The sequence below is a fragment of the Nylanderia fulva genome, unplaced genomic scaffold, assembly GCF_048542155.1.
Source record: "Nylanderia fulva isolate GAGA-0341 unplaced genomic scaffold, ASM4854215v1 Scaffold6, whole genome shotgun sequence".
Lineage (NCBI taxonomy): Eukaryota > Metazoa > Arthropoda > Insecta > Hymenoptera > Formicidae > Nylanderia > Nylanderia fulva.
The window spans coordinates 2,765,094-2,786,022 of record NW_028190698.1 but is presented as its reverse complement, the minus strand read 5'-3'; the positions used below and the strand labels follow the sequence as shown (position 1 = coordinate 2,786,022).

The 20,929-nt window shown below is 30.2% G+C and overlaps 5 protein-coding genes across 12 annotated transcripts in view; 1 reads left to right on the top strand and 4 right to left on the bottom strand.

The window, feature by feature from the left end:
- Positions 1 to 10,825, bottom strand: part of Pax (paxillin) — a 39,201-nt gene extending 28,376 nt beyond the window's left edge. The window contains exons 1-2 of one of the 3 annotated variants that reach the window (XM_029316065.2): positions 10,760 to 10,825; positions 9,905 to 10,163 (exon numbers count right to left, since the gene is read on the bottom strand). In XM_029316065.2, the coding sequence (XP_029171898.1) occupies positions 9,905 to 9,917 (13 nt within the window). In that variant the 5' untranslated portion in view covers positions 9,918 to 10,163; positions 10,760 to 10,825. Of the gene's footprint in view, positions 1 to 2,901; positions 3,237 to 7,312; positions 7,406 to 9,904; positions 10,164 to 10,759 lie in introns of those variants that run through there. The other 2 variants (XM_029316043.2, XM_029316073.2) reach the window with 2 other exon arrangements.
- Positions 10,756 to 13,774, bottom strand: LOC114942507 (RING-type E3 ubiquitin-protein ligase PPIL2). The gene is made up of 9 exons (XM_029317883.2): positions 13,616 to 13,774; positions 13,143 to 13,512; positions 12,835 to 13,000; positions 12,595 to 12,746; positions 12,386 to 12,509; positions 12,146 to 12,294; positions 11,869 to 12,020; positions 11,462 to 11,794; positions 10,756 to 11,360 (listed from the first exon to the last, which is right to left on the bottom strand). The coding sequence occupies exons 1-9, from the start codon at positions 13,645 to 13,647 to the stop codon at positions 11,270 to 11,272; spliced, it is 1,569 nt and encodes a 522-aa protein (XP_029173716.2). The 5' UTR covers positions 13,648 to 13,774; the 3' UTR covers positions 10,756 to 11,269.
- LOC114942516 (THAP domain-containing protein 11-like) lies at positions 13,751 to 16,108 on the bottom strand. 4 transcript variants are annotated; one of them, XM_029317899.2, is made up of 3 exons: positions 15,299 to 15,823; positions 15,076 to 15,208; positions 13,751 to 13,813 (listed from the first exon to the last, which is right to left on the bottom strand). In XM_029317899.2, the coding sequence occupies exons 1-3, from the start codon at positions 15,449 to 15,451 to the stop codon at positions 13,779 to 13,781; spliced, it is 321 nt and encodes a 106-aa protein (XP_029173732.1). In that variant the 5' UTR covers positions 15,452 to 15,823; the 3' UTR covers positions 13,751 to 13,778. The 4 variants fall into 4 exon arrangements, with proteins under 4 accessions (XP_029173732.1, XP_029173741.1, XP_029173726.1 ...); XM_029317908.2 differs by having other exon boundaries at positions 13,793 to 13,851; positions 15,299 to 15,822; XM_029317893.2 differs by lacking the exon at positions 13,751 to 13,813 and adding an exon at positions 15,890 to 16,108 and having other exon boundaries at positions 14,629 to 15,208; positions 15,299 to 15,451.
- A 75-nt stretch (positions 16,109 to 16,183) lies between these two features.
- mRpL11 (mitochondrial ribosomal protein L11) lies at positions 16,184 to 17,899 on the top strand. 3 transcript variants are annotated; one of them, XM_029317931.2, is made up of 4 exons: positions 16,184 to 16,327; positions 16,731 to 16,774; positions 17,131 to 17,320; positions 17,549 to 17,899. In XM_029317931.2, the coding sequence occupies exons 1-4, from the start codon at positions 16,324 to 16,326 to the stop codon at positions 17,809 to 17,811; spliced, it is 501 nt and encodes a 166-aa protein (XP_029173764.1). In that variant the 5' UTR covers positions 16,184 to 16,323; the 3' UTR covers positions 17,812 to 17,899. The 3 variants fall into 3 exon arrangements, with proteins under 3 accessions (XP_029173764.1, XP_029173771.1, XP_029173755.1); XM_029317938.1 differs by lacking the exon at positions 16,184 to 16,327 and adding an exon at positions 16,334 to 16,460; XM_029317922.1 differs by lacking the exon at positions 16,184 to 16,327 and adding an exon at positions 16,334 to 16,460 and having other exon boundaries at positions 16,587 to 16,774.
- Positions 17,164 to 20,547, bottom strand: Adck1 (aarF domain containing kinase 1). The gene is made up of 2 exons (XM_029317514.2): positions 20,165 to 20,547; positions 17,164 to 19,974 (listed from the first exon to the last, which is right to left on the bottom strand). Exon 2 carries the CDS (start codon positions 19,961 to 19,963, stop codon positions 18,389 to 18,391), a length of 1,575 nt encoding a protein of 524 aa, XP_029173347.1. The 5' UTR covers positions 19,964 to 19,974; positions 20,165 to 20,547; the 3' UTR covers positions 17,164 to 18,388.
- Between the last annotated feature and the right edge of the window lie 382 nt (positions 20,548 to 20,929).

Genomic DNA, 20,929 nt, shown 5'->3' with positions numbered 1-20,929 from the left:
AAAATTCTCTTTGTGTACGATTCTCCCACCTACATTGTAAAAAAATATGTAACATAATAATAAAAATGTATATATTTTGATTATTTATCATGCAATTTTACACTTATTATTTATGTAATTTTACATATGTTTTTACAGCGCGGGATTTTAATTTGGCAAATCTCGCTCCTCGCAAGATGTCGGAAGATTCGATCGAACAAATATTGATCGATATAATGGATTCCGAAATGAAATTAGTAAAGCTTTGATAAACACATTACAATCTTATACGCACACGCGGAATAAACTTGGCAAAGTTTCTCGTCACGAACGAGATAAACAATGGAATGTGTATTCTATACGTTTAATATTCTATATATAAGATATTCTATATATAATTGCGGTAACTGCACAATAAAAAATTCAGCTGAGAAAAATTTTTACTTTTTTTCAATCAATCAATTTCTCTCACAAAATATCGTAATCACATATATATCAACAATATTACACAGTTGAAAAATTTCTGTTAAATTTAGCAGATATCACATGTCCCAAACGGTAACATAATATGGATATGTTAAATGAAGACACAAATATTGTGTTAATATTTTAACACAAAATAAATGCAAAACTTCAAATAATTTAAAATAAATTTTGTGTAAAATTAACATAATTTTAATGTAAAAATTAACAAAAAATATGTTAATTTTAGATTTTATCGTTCCTACTTATATTATAAAATAGAAAATCAATATTTTTTTCTGTAAATTTTAACAGAAAAATCTTGTCACTATATAAAATTAAAAACAAATGCACATTGTATTATTTTTACATTTTTTCAGTTCTTTAATAATTTAACATTTAAATTCAATTAACAGAACAGTAATATGTTAAATTAACACATGAATGTGTTAAATATTTAACACATTTTTAACAAGAAAACAGAAATTTTTCTGTGTATGAATGATACGTCTTTTTCGCGACCTTCTTTCGCGGACAGAATTTTTTCATGACCGATTACACGGTCCATCGATCGATCGACTGGTGCCTAAAAATTGCGGCCGATCCATTATCGCGCCTTCCTACATATTTACATCGCGAGCGTAACGAGTATGGAAACAGAGGCGAGACTGTCCTCATATGGAGGTGCGAATCTCTCGAAGAACGATCGAGAGAAGAACGACAGGAGATACCTACGCACACCTTCGATATTCAGGCTCACCTTGAGAATTCATATAACCGACCGATCATCAAGGCGGCGATATGTCGTACATATGTAATAATCCTGAACATGTCCGAGAGCTAATCCATATGCAGATGTAACCGGTAATCAGAGATCGATCAAAGAGACAGAGAAGTAAAGATATCGTATTCTAAATTCTAATGGATATCTAATAACATCACGTCTAAAGTAATCGGTGAACAAGTAATAAGATCTGCATATCTTCATTCGTACATATATGTAGATAATTGACATGTACATACTTGTATTAATTTAATTTATATTGCATGTGTTGCATCTGCATTTCAGTATCGTATAATTGATATTTAAAATGCTCCAAAATTGATTTAATTGTAATTGTATTCTTAAATCTCTTCATAGTCATGAAATTTTTTAAATTTCTTGGAGTAAAAATTATTGTCGTAATTAATAAATATAAAAAAGTAGACTTTTACACAGATATAAGTTACTCAAATTTGCTGAATAAAATTTATCACAAAACAAATACTATATTCTTTTTCTTCTCTTTTCTTATCTTGCAAATTTAGCTTTTTATTTTTATTTGTAATAAGTTATTTCATATATTGTAAAAATTAATAAAAAAAGCAAATTTTCATGTACACAGAGAGAATTTTCTCTTCGAATTTATCCTGAAATTCATGGTAACCGTGAGATATCATATTGAAAGAATTTTATGAGTTTCTTTGATTAATATTTACCATAGTAAAACATATTAATATCTACTACAATTAGATATGAAAATGCTTGATTATTTTTACCCAACATGATAAAATTTGTATTAAATTTTCCAGTAAAAAATAACGAAAAATTCTCTCCGTGTACCTATAATTAATACTAATAAAGAAATGTTTTATATATAATTCATTAAGCAAAAAAAATCATGAATTAATTAGAAGTACACACACATACAACTCGCTAATTTTTTCTTCAAGAAAAATACTTAAAAAATTCGCATATTATTTGTTATTATTCTTTCATGGCATCTTATAACGTACACAGTAGGAAAATTTGTGTTTTCTTGTTAAAAACAGTCCCCGTTAAAATTTTTGTGTTAAATATTTAACACATCCATGTGTTAATTTAACATATTGCTACTGTGTTAATTGAGTGTTAAATTATTAAAACAAAAAGATGTAAAAATAACACAAAGTACATCTATTTTTAATTTTACACAATAAATATGTCCTATTTTAATAGATTTATCTGTTAAAATTTACAGGAAAAAATGTTGATTTTTTTATTTTATAATATAAATGGGGATGATAAAATATCTAAAATTAACATATTTACGCAAAATTTATTTTAAATTATTTAAAGTTTTGCATTTATTGTGTAGGTACTAAAATATTAACACAGCATTTGTGACTCCATTATATTCATATTACGTTAAATTAACACAAAAATGTCTTTTTAATTTAAAAATAATATGTTTATAATTTATAAAAAAAACCAATAATGGTATTCGGAGATAAAAGAATTTAACTTAAGAAAAAAGTTTAAGATCTAAAATAACTATAGTTAAAGTTAAAAAAATTAATACATTTTAAATTAAATAATCTAAATTAACTGTTTAACTTTTTTTTTAACTTTTAACTAATTAACTAGTCATTAGCCAACCCTGCTGTTAAATTCAACACAAATTTTTTAACTATGTAAGATTTGCAAAATGTCGGACTTACATCCAGGAGGCGAGCCCTTCTTCATGGTGATCCTGTAGGGCTGATAAGTATCGCCCGGCTCTACCTTGCCGTACATCGTCCGGTCCATCGCCATCTTTGTACCCACTCACATACACATACACACACACAGATGCAGATCTCTCGAGGAATCGCCTACGCGTGCGTACGCATACACGTGTTCACTCACGTGGCGCTCGTCGAGTAAACGATGACATAAGCCCTCTCTCCCTACCTTCGACAAAGTAATTACGGTACTCGACGTTGCGTGACGGCGAATTGATGCTAATTTGACGAATTAACGCGATGAGAGACGTCACTTCCGAAACGATGCAAGTCTATAAGAATCCTCAGTTAGAATTTCATAAAGTGTGTCAATAATAAAAAATGTTTTTCATTTTTATCTTGAAATTCATGGTACTTAATCGTCGGATATCATATTGAAAGAATTTTATAAGAGTTTCTTTGATTAATATTTACCATAATAAAAAATATTAATATCTACTACAATAAGATATAAAAATATGTTTGATTAATTTGACCAAACATGATAAAATTTGTATTAATTTGGCGGTAAAATATAACAAAAAATTCTCTCCGTGTACCTATAGTTAATACTAATAATAAAATGTTTTATATATAATTAATTAAACGAAAAAATTATAAATTAATTAGATATGATTATGCACTTGATTAGAAAATGAGAATATAAATTTGTGCAAGAATATTTTTATCAAAATATGTAGAAATAAAAAATGTATATAGAGAAATTCAAATTTCTTCTCTTTATATTCGCTGCAATGGTTAATAATAAATAATCAATTACTAAAATAATATCTCGGCAAAAATAAAAGCATATTTTCTTATTATTCTTTGTGGCTATACGGGGTAATGAACTCTGAAATATCTAGAAGTGCACAAGGAAGAAGCGGAAGAAGTGAAGCAACTCAAAGTACTGCGTTGAGCGAAATGATTTACACGACGGTTCAACGAAAGAGATTGACCCTTTACTGGTGTTAGTAAAGTTCAAATGGACCGCGGACTATTTTAGACTACTAATTTTAACACTCTATAAATTTTATTTAAATCACATCCCGCAAACTTTTCAAATAAATCAATAAATCGAAAGATAATATACTCATCAGTTCCTCGAAATATGTAATTGTTATTGGCCACAAATTTTGTCAAATTCTTTACAAATGCCAATTGTCAATCTTATCAACAAAATTAAGAGACAATTATCATCTTTTTGATGTCTTTCTTTCAAAACTTATAACCAGAAATGCATTTCCGGTGCAATGGTACGATATGGAAAATTAAAAACATACGCAGAGAGAATTTTCTCTTAGAATTTATCCTAAAAATTATGCACTAAAAAAATTATTAAATTAATAAATATTTAACTGTTTTTTTATATATCAAATAAATAATTTTTCACATCAAATCAATATTATTAGTTTCAAATAAATGATTTATAAAAAAGTATTGAAATAAATATTCATTTAAATTCAATAAATTTTTTTTCAATATGGGACAATACGGTATTGGAAGAATTTTATAAAAGAAATAAAATTTTATAAGAGAAATAAAAGTCTCTTATAAAATTCTTCCAATAGCGTATTGTCCCACACTGAATTAATCAAAGAAACTCTTCTTTGATTAATATTTACCACAATAAAAAATATTGGTATGTACATAGTAAAATTAACCGAACATATTTTATATCTCATTGTGATAGATATTAATATTTTTGTGATAAAAAAATATATTAATCAGAGAAACTCATAAAATTCTTTCAGTACCAGCATATTGTCCCAATAATAAATAACAGAATGTGCATCTATTTATAATTTTACATAATAAATATGTTTCGTATTATTGGTGACAATATTTGTCTATTAAAATTTACAGAAAAAATTATTGATTTTATTCAAGTATAGAAATGATAAAATGTAAACATTAAAACTATATTAATTTTACACTAAATTTATTTCAAATTACTTAAAACTTTGTATTCTTTTGTGTTAAAATATTAACACAATATTCGTGTCACAATTTAACTTAATAAATTAACACAAAAATTTCTGTGAATCGTTTGAGACATATATCTGTTAAAAATGCAAATTTTTCAACTGTTATATATAATATATATATATTGTCCCACGATTACCATGATTTTCAAAATAAATTTTAAAAAATTCTCCCTGTACTTAAAAAAATTGTCCCAATGTATGTATATGTTATAATGAAAAATTCCGGGAAAAAAATAATGCGTCCACTATTTTGTATAACCAATTATAAAATGTAATTGCAGACGTGTAAAATTAAACAGCGCACTGACGTATCTCCGTAACGAGGTGTCCCTCGGACAAGTGACATCGGTACGGTTCCTTTCCTCGCGAGGACGAGAATTTTGGAGTAACTGGAGGCGATCGCGGATGAAAACACGCGGAAACGTGGAAAAGCCGCTCGCGACTGCACGATGACGGCGACGTCTTTGGCGACGAGAGCCGGCGAATAAGAGTAAATCGAACCGGTGTATTTCCGGCGCTCACCCGCACCCAGAGTGTCACACAGAGGGTTCTCTTTCGGTCTCTTTCGTTCCTGTCTCCGCTTTCATAGAAAGGGAGGCGTCACGACGACTAGAGAGAGAAAGGGAGAGAATAGTTTTATAGGAGAGAGAGAGAGAGAGAGATAGATAAATAGATGTAGGAAGAGAATAAGTTGCAAGGAGAGAGATAGAAATATATATGAAAACGAGGAGAAAGCAGAGGAGATGGCAAAAGAGAGAAAGGAATTGTGAAAAGAGGAGGTGGATAAATATACAGAGAAAAAGAGAGGGAAAATGTCACGATGAGGAAAATAGAGAAAGAAGAGATAGTCGGGACGTAGAGAGTCGAAAAAGAAGAGTTAGAATTAGAGAAACGAATAAAGAAAATAGATGTCGCGACACTTATAAAAAAATAGGAAAGAGAGAGGAAGAGAAAATATCGCGGAAAAATATATCGAAGATTACAGCGATGCACATGTCATTCCAAAATAACACGGCATGATTAATACTATATATTAATGAATATATTAATACAAATGTTGAAAAATTTATATTTTCTTGTTAAAAAAGATTCCCGTTAAAATTGTTCTGTTAAAAATATTTAACATATTGCTGTTGTTAATTGAACAAAATTTGTCTTAAAATTTACAGAAAACAATGTTGATTTTATTCTATAATATAATATATAAGTAGAAATGAGATAAAATGTAAAATTTATATTTTTTGGTTAATTTTCACATTAAAATGTTAATTTTATACAAAATTTATTTCAAATTATTTGAAACTTTGTATTCTTTTATATTAAAATATTAATACAAATATTCGTCACCATTTAACATATCTGTATTATGTTAAATTAATACAAAAAGTTTTGTGGACCGTTTGAGACATGATGCGATATCTGTTAAATTTAACACAAATTTTTCAACTATGTATATATTGATACTAATTTTTCAAATTTTTTTTCAATTTTTCGAATGATTCTCGATGCAATAAAAATATGTATCGCCGATCAGATTTATCGATCCGCTGTATACTAACATCCTTATCGTTATCAAGGTTACCATGTTATCAACGCGAATATCCATTCGACCGCTAAAGATTAGCGCGTTCTACAAATTACGCAATGTTCATCTCCTACATATATGAGTTAGATATCTCACGCGCGAGAAGATCCGTATGTTTCGAGAAAGATTAAATCGTAAAACAGTCTGATACACAAAAATAACATTATGGAAAAAAAATGTTTACTCGCTAATCAGCGCTTCACACATGACAGATGATGACATTTAGGGTACACTAATTATATAGCCTCTGCGACAAAATATTCCATGTACTATTCACCGGAGTGCTAATTATTTATTATTTATTAATAATTATTAATAATTAATTCATTAATAAGTATAATCATTAATTATATTTTTGTGCTAATCACTAATTAATATTAGAACACGGCCGCGAACAGACGCGTCGATTAGAAATGCAAAACGATATCTGTGCCAATTAAGAGAAATATTTGATTCATACTTTATTTGAAAAAATTCTATAAGTGTATTTATAAAATATTATAAAATTCTATAAGTGTATTTATAAAATATTATATAAATTCTATAAGTGTATTCATAATTCTATAAGTGTATTTATAAAAATTCTATAAGTGTCTAAGTGTATTTATATGTGTTCTATAAATACACTTACTTGCAATTATTCCAATTATATTTCCTTTTATTTTTTACATATCACGAATATTTATATAATTCTCTAATTTTATATATTATGCACGTTTCTTTCGGATTTATTTTTGACATTATATCTTTTTGGCACCGATGCTTTTCGCGTTTCCAATCTACGAAATAACGAAACCTTTTTGCGTGTCCCTTCTCACGTCACGAGCGCACTATGAATGGCTGAACTTTCAACGAGTGCGTGACAAACTAATGTACAGTTGGTATAACACTGATGCAACGAGACCATATAGGAGTCCGAGATAATAATTACGTGCCCCTCTCTAACGACTTTTCCTCCCCAGTCCTTCTCGCCGCGAATATTCAGCATGTTTTATCCGCGGATTTATAATGTCCGACACGTCGTTAGCGAGTCGGAAATGAGTCGAAAGAACCGCCGACGAGGCACATAAAAGAGCAGAAGAGAGTCGGGGTTGTATCGACAATTAATGAATGAATGTCATCGTGTATATATATAAAAGGAAAATCGTAACGCGTGACGTAATTTAAAATGACTATTTTTTGCTTTATACACACATGCATGTAAGAGTATTTCCAGGTTTTAATTGTATTAATAAGTAAAAATAAAGAAAAAATACTATATATATGAATATTAGAACTATAAATATTTCATTGAAGAATCCTGTCAGGAAATATCGTAATTTTTGGATATTTTTGAAATATTTTTATATCTAAAGAAATGGAAGAGAAAAAAATTATAATAGCAGTTTATGATAAAAATAGAAGTCAGTATACTTACAATACGAATGAAAAAATATTTATCAATTTATCAAGATAAAATATGAGAAAAAAACGCGAATTAGATAAAAATATATATATTATATAAAAGGAAAATCGTAAAATGTGTGACACAATTTAAATGACTTTTTTGCTTTATACATACATGTAAGAGTATTTCCAGGTTTTAATTGTATTAATAAGTAAAAATAAAGAAAAAATATTGTACTATATATATGGATATTAGAACTATAAATATTTCATTGAAAAATCCTGTCAGGAAATATCGTAATTTTTGGATATTTTTGAAATATTTTTATATCTAAAGAAATGGAAGAGAAAAAAATTATAATAGCAGTTTATGATAAAAATAGAAGTCAGTATACTTACAATACGAATGAAAAAATATTTATCAATTTATCAAGATAAAATATGAGGAAAAAACGCGAATTAGATAAAAATATATATATTATATAAAAGGAAAATCGTAGAATGTGTGACACAATTTAAATAACTTTTTTGCTTTATACATACATGTAAGAGTATTTTCAGGTTTTAATTATATTAATAAGTAAAAATAAGAAAAAAATACTATATATGGATATTAGAAATATAAATATTTCATTGAAAAATCCTGTCAGGAAATATCGTAATTTTTGGATATTTTTGAAATATTTTTATATCTAAAGAAGCGGAAGAGAAAAAATTATAATAAAAGTTTATGATAAAAATAGAAGTCAATATAGTTACAATACGAATAAAAAAAGATTTATCAATTTATCAAGATAAAGCACAAAAAAACGCAAATTAAATGAAAAAATATTATCAAGCTATTTTATGATTCTATTTTATAATTATATATAAAGCATTTTTTTAAATATTGTAAGTATGCATTTTTCAAATATGTGTATACATATGGTATCATTTGTGGTTAACGTAATGATCAAAAATAATAAATCATTACCGTTAGCATGATGAATAAAATATCATAAATGCAGGATAAAAAACAAGAAAAATTCTAAGCAAAGAAAATATAAAATTCAAATTAAATCGGTGATTATAATTATTAATGTCACTGTTGAATCTTGAATCATATTTTTATTGTAAATATGCATTTTAAGAGATTAACTAATGATTAATTAAAAATTAATTAAAAACAGATTCAAAAAGACGAATGTTGCTCCTTTTTTAATAAATATCCGAAAATCTAAACGCAAATTCTTTCAGCTGTATATGATGAATTTAAATTTAATCCTCTTTTTGCCAAAAATTCGATACAAATATATTGTCACAAGTTTATGTAACTTTAAATTTAATCCTGAAATTATATGTAAATTTCCACGAAAAAAAATGTAAAGATAAAATTAATTAGAAAACAAAGTATCGATATATCGACTAGAATCTCAATATAATAGAATTTATCTACGAAGCAATTTAATTATGAATTTATTTATCACTCATTGAAAAATAGCTCGCAGCGATATATCTCCAATAAAGATAATTTATAGCTTAGCTTAGATATGAGCTCAGTAGTATCGCTCATATTAGTAATTCAATAAAATTCCAGCGAATTATTATTGCGTCTGCTTGACAGACACAAATAAAAACATATATCTCAGACTGTCAATATTTCCAAGATAAATGTATACTGACACTGACGTGCAAATACGTTAATACAAAAATATTTGCATACAACAGATGTATACATTAATGAATCTCAAAGTGTCAACATGTATCTTCGATGAGAAAAATGCAACGGTATCGATACCTCGACAGTTCGCATTCCTGCGCGCTTTTGGCAAATTAAAAAAAACGCGTTTCGCGTGGATGCAAAGTATTTCCGGTAAAAGTTGAATCCCGCCAATACTTATATATAATTAACACAATCGTGGTATCGATAAACCGCGGCGTCCCCCATGCTTGACAGGCGTCCTGACGCCTTGGAGGTTAGCTCGGCGCTCTTCGGAGCGGATTACGAGGCGTTATTACTCACCCAGATCGTCCATGATGTGCTAGCCGGGCGCGGAGAGACCCCCGGTCCCACGGAACTCCAAAAAGTGCGTGGCTTGGCCCGTGTCGATCACACGCGGATCACGAAAAAGAAGCGCAACGCGCGCGACTTCGCTGCCTGTCGCCCCGTCGACGTCAGCGCTGGACTCCGCGGCTCACTTCACGCGGTGGAACGTCAAACATGGAGGCTCCGATCCTCCAGATCAGTGGTCGACCTATGCGTTTCGGTGCCCTTAATCGCACTGGAAAAATTTTTTTTTTTCAATTTTTCAAATAGAAAAAAATTATTAATATATACATGAAAATAAATCAACTCAACATTTTTACACGTTCTTAATTCTTACAAATAAAAAACATGATAAATATGGCATTGAAAATCCTGAAGTAAATAAAATATAAAAATTAAAATAAATTTGATAATTTAATTTATGAAAAAATGCTGTGTTAAAAGAATCATCTTATAAGAGAAATCATATAATTGAAAAAAAACCTTAAAATTTAAACTCTTGTATTTAATATATGATTCATATTATTTATGTTTATTATTTTAACAAAAAATTTAGCATGTACTTATTAAGTATATCTATTATAATTAAGAAATATTCTTCGATTCCCTTCATATTATGTAACATGTCATTCAATAAAATTAAAAATTATTGCAAACATACATAAACAATTTGAAAAAAAATTCTAAATAAATAAGATGAATCAAATCTAAAATTACTGATATGTTTAGCTCAGATTGTTTAAAGAGAGATAAAATTATATATATGTGATTAATTCCTATAAAACATATTTTAAATATTTAATGCTGCATAAAATAATAATACTGACTCACTAAATATTATTTATTTGATTTTTCGATGCTCTGGAAATTTTCTCATGGGATGGTTGCGTTTTCAGCCATCAGGGAGTCGCATATGTTCAACATTCTTTTCTTCTTACTTTCTGATCCTGTCGATAGCTATTACCTAAGTTTGATCTTAGTAGGGAAATTGGATACTTTGGTCTATTTTTTTAAGGATTGAATGAACCAACCAGGTTCAGCATGCGCTTCCTTCTCTCATATATCCTACACAATGATTTCATTTCGTATGCCAAAAATTTTACAGATGCCAAACTTGTCAAATACTAATTCTAAATTATAATGTGCATGATTTGAATGCGTTCTTCATTATCTTTTATGTATCGTAATTTTGTTAAATTTTATATATATATATATATATATATATATATATGTATATAAAATTTAACAATAATATATATATATATATATATATATATATATATATAGTAGGTTGGATTTAATATTATATACATCTGCTATATACACATTTTTAACAATTGATTAAAACGTAAAGGAGGAAAAATCTCCATACGATTTTGACACTTTTTTCTTCTTTGTAGAGGGTTCCGCATTTGCGTCCCATTTATCCAATCTAAAAGTCAGATTCAGTATTAAAAATAAACGAAGTATAAAATATTTGCATAAATAAGTCAAGACAATAACTTATAATTTGGAAAAAATTTGATATCTTACTTCTCCTGTTCCAATTTCACATATTTCCCTATTCCGGATCGATAAATTTTCTTAGTGTCATTTTTGTCTTTTTTGTCTGTCGTTTTGCTCTGACTTGCTTCTTGAGCTAATCGTTCCACTTCAGCAGCTCTTTCTGCAATCAGCTGCTCATCAGCTTCTTGGAAGGGATCCACAAAGACTTGAATACCCTGTATAACTATATCTTCTATCGGTCGATCTTTATTGTCCACCTCCACCTTCTCGATCGCGTTTAACGTGTCCAGACCTCCGACTATCTTTCCGAAGACTGTGTGTTTGCGATCGAGATGTCTGCACGATCGGAACGTGATAAAACTAGAACGACAATGATAATATTAATAAGGAAAAACAGATATGATATAATTGTGAGTCCTTCGTTTTAATCTTACAATTGGGATCCATTGGTGTTTGGACCTGAGTTCGCCATAGATAAAATTCCTCTGCCTTGATGTACCAAATTTGGCTTGAATTCGTCCTCAAACGGTTTGTCCCAGATAGATTTGCCACCATTACCTGTGTTAGTTGGATCACCTCCTTGAATCTGTAAAGGAAAGCAAAATATTTCGATTGTTATAAAATAGAGAAACTAAAGTAGAATAAAATAAAGAAAAAAATTTTCACAAAACAAACTTCTCAAGTTAAATATTTAAAATCAGATGTATTTACCATAAAATTTCTTATTGATCTGTGAAACTTTGTGCCGTCATAATAACCACTCTGACAGTGTTTCATGAAATTTTCACAGGTCTTTGAAACCAGGTCACAGTGTAGCTCCAGATTTAAAGCTCCAAAATTTGTAAGTATTCTTACATAGCCTAAGTAAAAAAATAAGTAAAAATAAAAAAATTGTTTATTACAAGTTTGAGCAACAATATAATTAATAATAACATAACTATGATAATATACCTTTCTTTTTAACTCTCTCGTATCGCACCAAATCTTCTGCGATTACAGCTGCTTGATGGGTAGTCTCTGCTGGCATTATTGTTGAAGTAAAACCTGCAGCCACTGCACCAGTAGAGTAATGTGCCTATTTATAAATAAATAATAAAATAAAAATAATAAAAATAATTGACAAAAATGGACACAATCTTATTATTTGTGAATATACAAACAGCATTAAATTTGTCAGCCTTCTTAGATGTTTCATCTTTTTCACTACTTTTTGTTGGTTTAAAATCTCTCTCCAATTCTTCCAAAATTTCCTTGGTTTCCATAGAGACGGTTTTTAACTTCGCATTTGGATTGTTTCGCTCTCTCACAGTTTCTAAAAAAATATCGTTTTTATACAATATATAAAAAAAGTTTGATAAAACTAACATAGAAATAATTTTTTCTAGACTAAATAAAGTTACCTTCATCTTCTACTCTTATATTATTCTTAATATGATGAAATGTAGACAAATTGAATTTCATTGCATTGTTTGGATCTTGAATTGTGATAATATCCTGGCGTGTAAATGACTGATCATTTATTAAATCTTTCCAGTTTGCAGCTTTTATGTTCAACTGTTCAACAGCCTAAAAAAATAATTCTTTTTATTATATTTCTTACATTATTATTCAAAAGATAATTACAACAGCTCATAATAAGAATATAAGAAAATAAATAATAAAATAAGATAGTTTTATGAGAAATACAAAGGCATTTATATGCACCTACTTCATAAGAAAATACATTTCCTGTAGTTTTAATGGCGACAATGTGCGAATGTTTGGTGAACAGTTTAAAAAGGACAGGGCACTGATACTCATCCTGCACATTTTTATGAAAATTTAATTTAATTAGACTTTTTGCATCCAATGGTTTCCCGGTTATAGGATTGTGTTTATATTGTTTCAAATAAGCTAGAATAGCTTCTAGCTCAAACACATTCCCATGTGGATCACAGTAAGGATGTTCAAAAGGCTGCAGAGACAAACAGCAATGGTCATATGGCAAACGCCTGAACGTTTTCTCTTCACTTGTTTCCAGAGTTGTCCCTGATTTTCTTCCACCATACAATGTTGACCATTCGGTGTACGTTAAGTACCTGACAAAAATTTGTCAATAATTACAAATTTGAAGTAAGATAATTTTTATAATTGTATATATTTATGTGTGAAAGAAACAATAAATAACACTATATAACTCACATCTTATCTTTCTGATGCTGGCGTTTCCCCATTTTGAAGTAGCTTTATAACTATTTTTAATTAAAAACTTTCAAATAATATAAAATTATCAAGAAACTGAATAAACTTTTCAGAAAAACTGAATTCGCAGAGTCTTGTCTATATCCTTCTGTCCATTGGTTAGTCAAAACAATAGAAATACCGTCGAATAGAGATTCTCTGAATATAATTTCAACTTTTTACTGATTGGTCAATTCCTAAATCAAACATGGCGGAATTATGCCGCCATATTAAACAAACTTAAAATCAATGTTTTGTTAAGAAAAACAAAAATATTTATTATACATACATGTATTTTTTCAAATTAAAATATCCAAATATTTTACTATATTTATTATATTTTATCAAATAAATTTTCAGAAAACATATATATAATTTGTAATTAAAAATTATTATTTCAAGCTCATATCAGTATTGAAAATATTTTTAATTTTATTAACTTTTATTTATCAAAAATATTATCTAAGTTAATTTTTTAGCATAAATTTTAATTTCTAAAATTTTTCTTCTAACTAAATCAATTTATGAACACTTATAAAGTAAATTTTAATAAGACAAAAATGTTTTATTATATATATACCTATTATTAAAATTAATATAAAATCAAATTTCAATTTTTTAAATTTTAAACATTTACTTAAACATTGATTCAAAATAAATTTTACTTTGAATGCTGATACAATAACAATGCTGTGAACTTTCAAACTAACAAAGATCTTCTATGTTTTGATTTTTTTAAACGATAGATTTTAATAACAAAATATAAAATATAGCAATAAACTAAAAGTGCATCTTATTTGTATTCATGTCTTGCATAAATTATTTTAGCAATAATGTATAAAGTCTATTTAAATTAAACCTAACACATCATGCAGAAAATAAAAGATAAATTATTTATAAAATAAACTCATGTAAAAAAAATTTGTTAAATTTTATAAATTTGCTTGTAACAGTTCTGTCTATAAATAGTATAATGATATTTTGCTATGCTTTATTATTGTCACATTTATGTTTCAACTCAATAGCTTGCATAATTGTCTCGTAAGACCATTTACAATCATTTTTACTAAGAATTATAATTTGATCTTTATTAAAGATTTTTTCTAAATTAGTTTTTAAATTTTCATACTTTTGATTGCTTTCTCTCAATCTTTTTAAACGTTCCTTCAAAATTTTTCTAAATCTATCACTTTTTGTTATTATTTTATTAAACATTTCTTCGCGTGTGTTTATGGCACTTTGAAGTTTTTTGCAAGTTTGTTCGCTCTTTTTCAATAGAAGTTTTAATTCTTCGCATTGTTTTTTCCAATCTACTTCTTCCACATTTGCAGATATAGGTGCATTTAAATAAACTTGTGATATTGGAAGCAAATTGATATTACTTCTTTTATCAGCCACCAAATTATCAATATCATTTTCACCTGTGTTCTGATTATAGACCAAATTATTTGTATCCAGTTGATGAGAAGGGAAAATTGTCGGCACAGCGTTACATTTTAACTTCTGTTTACCATCACAACGGACTTTCTCCCACATATTCTTAGAAAAATGTACCTGCGTAGAATTAGAATATGATTGATATATGTATGATAAGTTATTAAACATATATTTCACAAAGATTTACAACAAAATTTATTTACTTACGTCGCATACGCGACTATGTGCCTTGGGTTCCCAATTTGGTTTACCAATATTGGTGATCCACAATGCTCTCCGTTGAGGATCTGTGGGAAAACTTCTCATTGAGAACCCCTTGACGGTTGAATTAGTACAACCGGATATGCAGCAACCCGGCATCTTCTTAGAAAAAATATCCAAACTGATAAATTGACAAAAGTGACAAATGTCAAAAGTGACAAACGTCAAAATTGACAAATGTCAAAAATGACAAATGTCAAACATCACTTGTGTTCGCATCAAGGTATCCTACTAGCGCCACGTGGTGGCCGGCGTAAATTCTTTCACTTTCTATGCTTCAATATATGCGCGCATTTAAATTTCGATAAAGGCGAATTGGAAACAGAAACTCGCGGAAAGAGATGTGTGTGCAAAGTTATTTGTGACTTGTGACATCGATTATTTCGCGAAGACGGATCATACGCACATATATGTGTTAAATGGATAATGTATTCTTTGAAAAGAAATGCAATATAGCAATAAGATCGTCACACATACAATTAAAATATGCGATGTCTCGTTGTCGCTGCACACACAATACTTATATCACTTGCTTACGAGTCGTAATATTGCTTCGATCAAAGTATTTCTTCGCGTTGTGCTTCACAATTACATCTCGCATGCTTCAATGCGTTTAATGTTACCGCACAACACTGCTTTAATTAAAGAATTCTTCGTACAATACTTAATTATTGTGACGAGAAAGAAAGAGAATGCGTCTTGATACGTGCGACTTTGAATCGACTTTGACCTCTAGACGGCGTTGGTATGCAGCGCGTCACGTGTCACGTGACGCGTCACGTGGTAGAGTGGGAAAAGCGCGAAGTGGGGGAATAACTGCGCACGCCCACACGCCAGTCTCCCCTTCTCCGTCTCCCACTGCGCAGCACGGCGAAGCGGGAGAGACATCTCTTTTTCTCTCTCTTTTTGAACATATTTTCGAAAAATCGTTTTTTTGATCAAGAGTATGTGCGTTACAATGTGTCATCTACATGTGTGTGTAAAAATATTTTAATAATAACATATATATTTATAAATTAAAGAAAAAATGCGCGATTAAGCAGTAATTTTATCGATAGTCGAAAAAAAATTTGTCATTTTAGTTTGCGAAATGCACCTCATCCGAAATGTACGCAAGTATTATGTATAATTATATTTATAATTACATTTGAAGTAAGCCGGCCACACACACACACAAAGGTATCTTACTAGCGCCACGTGGTGGCCTACGTCATCCGCATTATTTGCATCGCAGTTTAGGTTAGGTTAGGAGTCCTCGAGATACCTGCTTGAATATAAAAATTATAAAAAATGTCGAAATCAGGGGGAAGAAAAATGATTAAGAAACTGACCGAGAAGGTTGATCATTCGTCCAAATTACGCACAAATGTTCTCGCAGGTATGGCGTCATCCGCACCGCCTCTTGGATCTCAGCTCGGACAGGTTGGACATTAGCATTTTCTATATCTATAATAAAAACAAATTTATTACAGAGAAGGAACAAAATAAAAAAAATTGCAACTTCAATAAGAATTTAAACAAGAGCATAATTCTAAATTGCACATAGGTCCATTAAAAAAAACCTTTGACGATACCAATATTTTGTTGCGGAAAACATGAATCAATAGAATTGTTTTTTATTATGGAAATTTGTCATTCATTTTTGCAAGTTTATTATATTTGTCTATTTATTATATATATTATTTCAATAATTTAATTATAATTTTTCACTATTATCTGTAACGATTACCTTAATTTTCAGCATATGATAGTAATTTGTATCTTGTTCTCAATTCTAGAGAAATATCAACATTGCAAATTTTTGCAAAGACTTCAACCAGAGGACAATCAATATGAAGGAAGGTATCCCTTTGCCATGTCGTGTGAAAGTGCATTCGGACAGATCATATAATTTAGTGATTCACAATCCACCTGCAACATATTACTTAAAACAAGCAGCTGGGATACAAACAGGAAGAATGAAGAAGGGTACAGATTTCATCCATTGACATTATCATTCTGTTGATTTCAAATTTATCGTTTAATTTTATAAAAATAAGGCGACAAGTAATTCCTTTATATTTTAATGAAGAAAAATGCAAAGACATTTTAAATATTGAAAAATAAATAGTTATATATACTATATATAATCAGAAATAAAATGATTTATATATATAATAATAATAAAATCCATAAATAATTTCTTTTTTTTCACAGGTGAAGTGGCTGGTAAGATAACTCTGAAACATTTGTATGAAATTGCTAAGATCAAGTCAGAAGATCCTCCTCTGGCATTACTCTCCTTGAAGGACATCTGTAATATGATGGTTGGAATTGCACGTTCATGTGGCATTGAGATTGTGCGTGAGATAGATCCAGAAGAATATAAAGAATTCCTGAAGAACAGGAAAGAGGAGATTGCAAAGTATCGTGAAGAATTACGATTAGCTAAAGAGAGTAAGATGCTCAGAACAAATTAATTTGTAATTTTATAGTAGTGTACTTATAAATTTCTGTTAACTATAATTTTACTGTACATACATTTAATAAAATTTACATACAGTTATACATTAATAAAATATTTCTTGCTTCCAATTTACTTAAAAAATTATCTGTCTTAATAAAAATGTTTTTAATCAGAAATTAATTATAGTAAAGTACTTCTTGCATCTTACAAATTAATTATATAAAGATTTATCTATGAATTATTTATCGAAAAATATGAAACTCTTATTCAACAAATGCATGTTTATTTTAAACAAACCGATTTCATGACTTGAATTTATGAGGTAGATTGAAAGATGACTAACAAGTGAAAAGAGAGCAAACAAAATATATACTTTACAAATTACAAAGTATCAAACCATATTTTTTTGTACCACCATTTACCACTTATCTACAAGTAAAAATCTATATATATATAAATTATTTCTTTGTGTATGTGTGTGTGTGTGTGTAAAATATATATATATTCATATTAATATATTTAAAACTTTTTTGAGACACCTTCTAAGTATTAAATATTAAAAAATATATTTGGCCTAATGAAAGCTTTCATTAAAACGAATAAAAGTCCTTTGTCCACAAGGAATCCACCGACTTGTTCAGGTCGAAGTTTCTCAAGCCCAAGTAAACATAATAGACTGACAATTTAAAGAGTGCCCAGCGCTCTGCACAGGATACCCAGCACTTGTCCCACATATTTGAACAATGCTTAAATTTCTCGCCGTATACGGAACGCACGCAGCACTTGGACATCTCCATCATAGCCGACATTCTGGATTGAGTGCGTAGCGAGTACTCGATGCCGCGCATCAGATCGTTGGTCTTAAGAATCAGCAGCATCTGCCGATTAACACGATCTAGGACGGTGCTGATCTGTGGCAACAAGTTCGGAATTTCCCGTTGAAACATTTCCCTCTCCTGGATGTTATACCGAGTTTTACGCACACCAGACATGATCGTATCCCACGTCCTGCCCGATACCATGCATGACAGCAGACCATAGTAATCGGCGACACCGAGTCTCGTGCACTGCTCCTTCATAGCAACCCGATCCCCGTCGAGGATCGCCAGCCACAACTTGGAATAGTCCCAGCGAAACTGATCGGACAGATTAGCGTACAAACCGTGATCCAACAGCACAATCTCTGCCTGGGAATCACGATTGCGAACCAGAATGTTACCTGGATGTGGATCCGAGTGTACGAAGCCCTCGATGAAGATCATGTGACTGTACAAACGACCCAGCTTGCTGGTGACTTCGTATGGATTCAGCTGATGGGCACGCATGTACTCGAGATCGTTCACCTGTCCGCCATCTAGGAACTCCATCGTGAGAACTCGCGACGACGACACATCCCAGTATATTTTGGGCACTCTCAACCAGCGATAATTGACGAAGAGTCTCTGTACTTTCTCAGCGTTTTTGCCCTCGCGAGTGAAATCCAGTTCCTGCGGAATATTCTTCTTCGTTTCATCGACTAGCCAGTCGAACTTAAAGTCCGGAAACACTAGTGACGTGAGCTTCACCAGGGCCGACATAGTCTTGATGTCGACATACGAGTTGCTCTTGACAGCGCGATGCTGTACTTTAACAGCCACCACGTCGCCGTTCCTGAGCACAGCTCTGTGCACTTGAGCAAGACTGGCGGTGCCCAGAGGTTCCGGATCTATGCTCTGAAATATTTCGTACGGATCTCGCTTAAAGTCCTCCTTGATCACAGTGAGGACGTCCTTGAACGAGGACTGGGGCGCTGAACTGTGCAGGACTCGCATGGTATGCACGTACTCCGGGGGCAGCAAGTATTCCAACGCTCCAATATGCTGACCCACTTTGATGTAGACCCCCTTGTTGGTGCAACAGAGTTTCAGCAGCCTCTGCGCTCCATACTTGTGAACGTTTGATTTTATCTGCAAATACTCTGTCGACGTCTTGTTTAATTTACTGCTATACAATTCCTTCTTGTAATGACGACCTATGTCAAACACTGCAAGAGCGGCCCGGCTCAGCCGTACGATTCCAATGGCTCCGATGTCATACTCGTTTGCTCTGAGAGATGCCAGAGTGCCAAACCCAATTGTTCCAACAGCAGCGATCTTGAACAGCCTCCTGGATGTAAACATTGCCATTCGATGGACATCTGCGACAGAGACTTATATTAATTCTCAATTATTTGAGATGCATTGTAATAATTTTAATTGAAAAGAGACACAATATAAACTACCTATAATATGTATATGCTTTCTTAAAACATGTTAAAAGTTAGTAAAATGTAAATACATTAAAATTAGTAAAATGTAAAATTGCATAAAATTACATAATATACCGACCTGATAAAAAGCATTAACGATTAAAAATCCGCGCAAATTCGCGCGATAGGAGAACGACGTTGTGGTTTTGAGTTGTTGATCGAAGAATCCAATTGAAGAGCCTTTGGGAAGCGATCGGCTAACCTCATTGTAGCTTACATATGCTTCGAGTGAGTCTCATTAATGATTCCATTTACTTTGCGCAACTTAGGTCGATGCCTTGAGCGAATGACACTTCTACGATCTGTCACTTTTTATCAGGTCAATCGCGTCTTACGTTCCTCTTCAAGTTCGACCACGTGAATGAAACGTGTCAGGCTGCTTGGTAATCGCAGATAATCAGCTGTGTACACGGATTAACCTATTCAGGAATCTTGCAAGTTGTAAGATTTTGGAATGTGTATAATATAAGCATATAGGATTCCAGATTCAATAAAAAATACATACTTTGTAATATCGAAAAATTGTTTATATATAATTTTTTAATTATGTTTTGCATCAGAACTTAAGTTATTCTTTTTTAAAAATAGAAATATAATTTTTTCAATATATATGCATATAAAATTTGATTTTTTTCATTTTGTGTACTAGTTATATAAAAGTTATATATTTGTGTACTAGTTACTAAAAAGTTATATAATTGTTAAAAAGTGAACAAAGATAAAATGTGAAATGTATTTCATATTTTATAATTTGATATAATTTAATAAAAAATTATATTCATATAGAGAAATATAAGTACATTTAAAAAACTCTATTTTGCTAGGTACAGGTTTTACTAAAAAA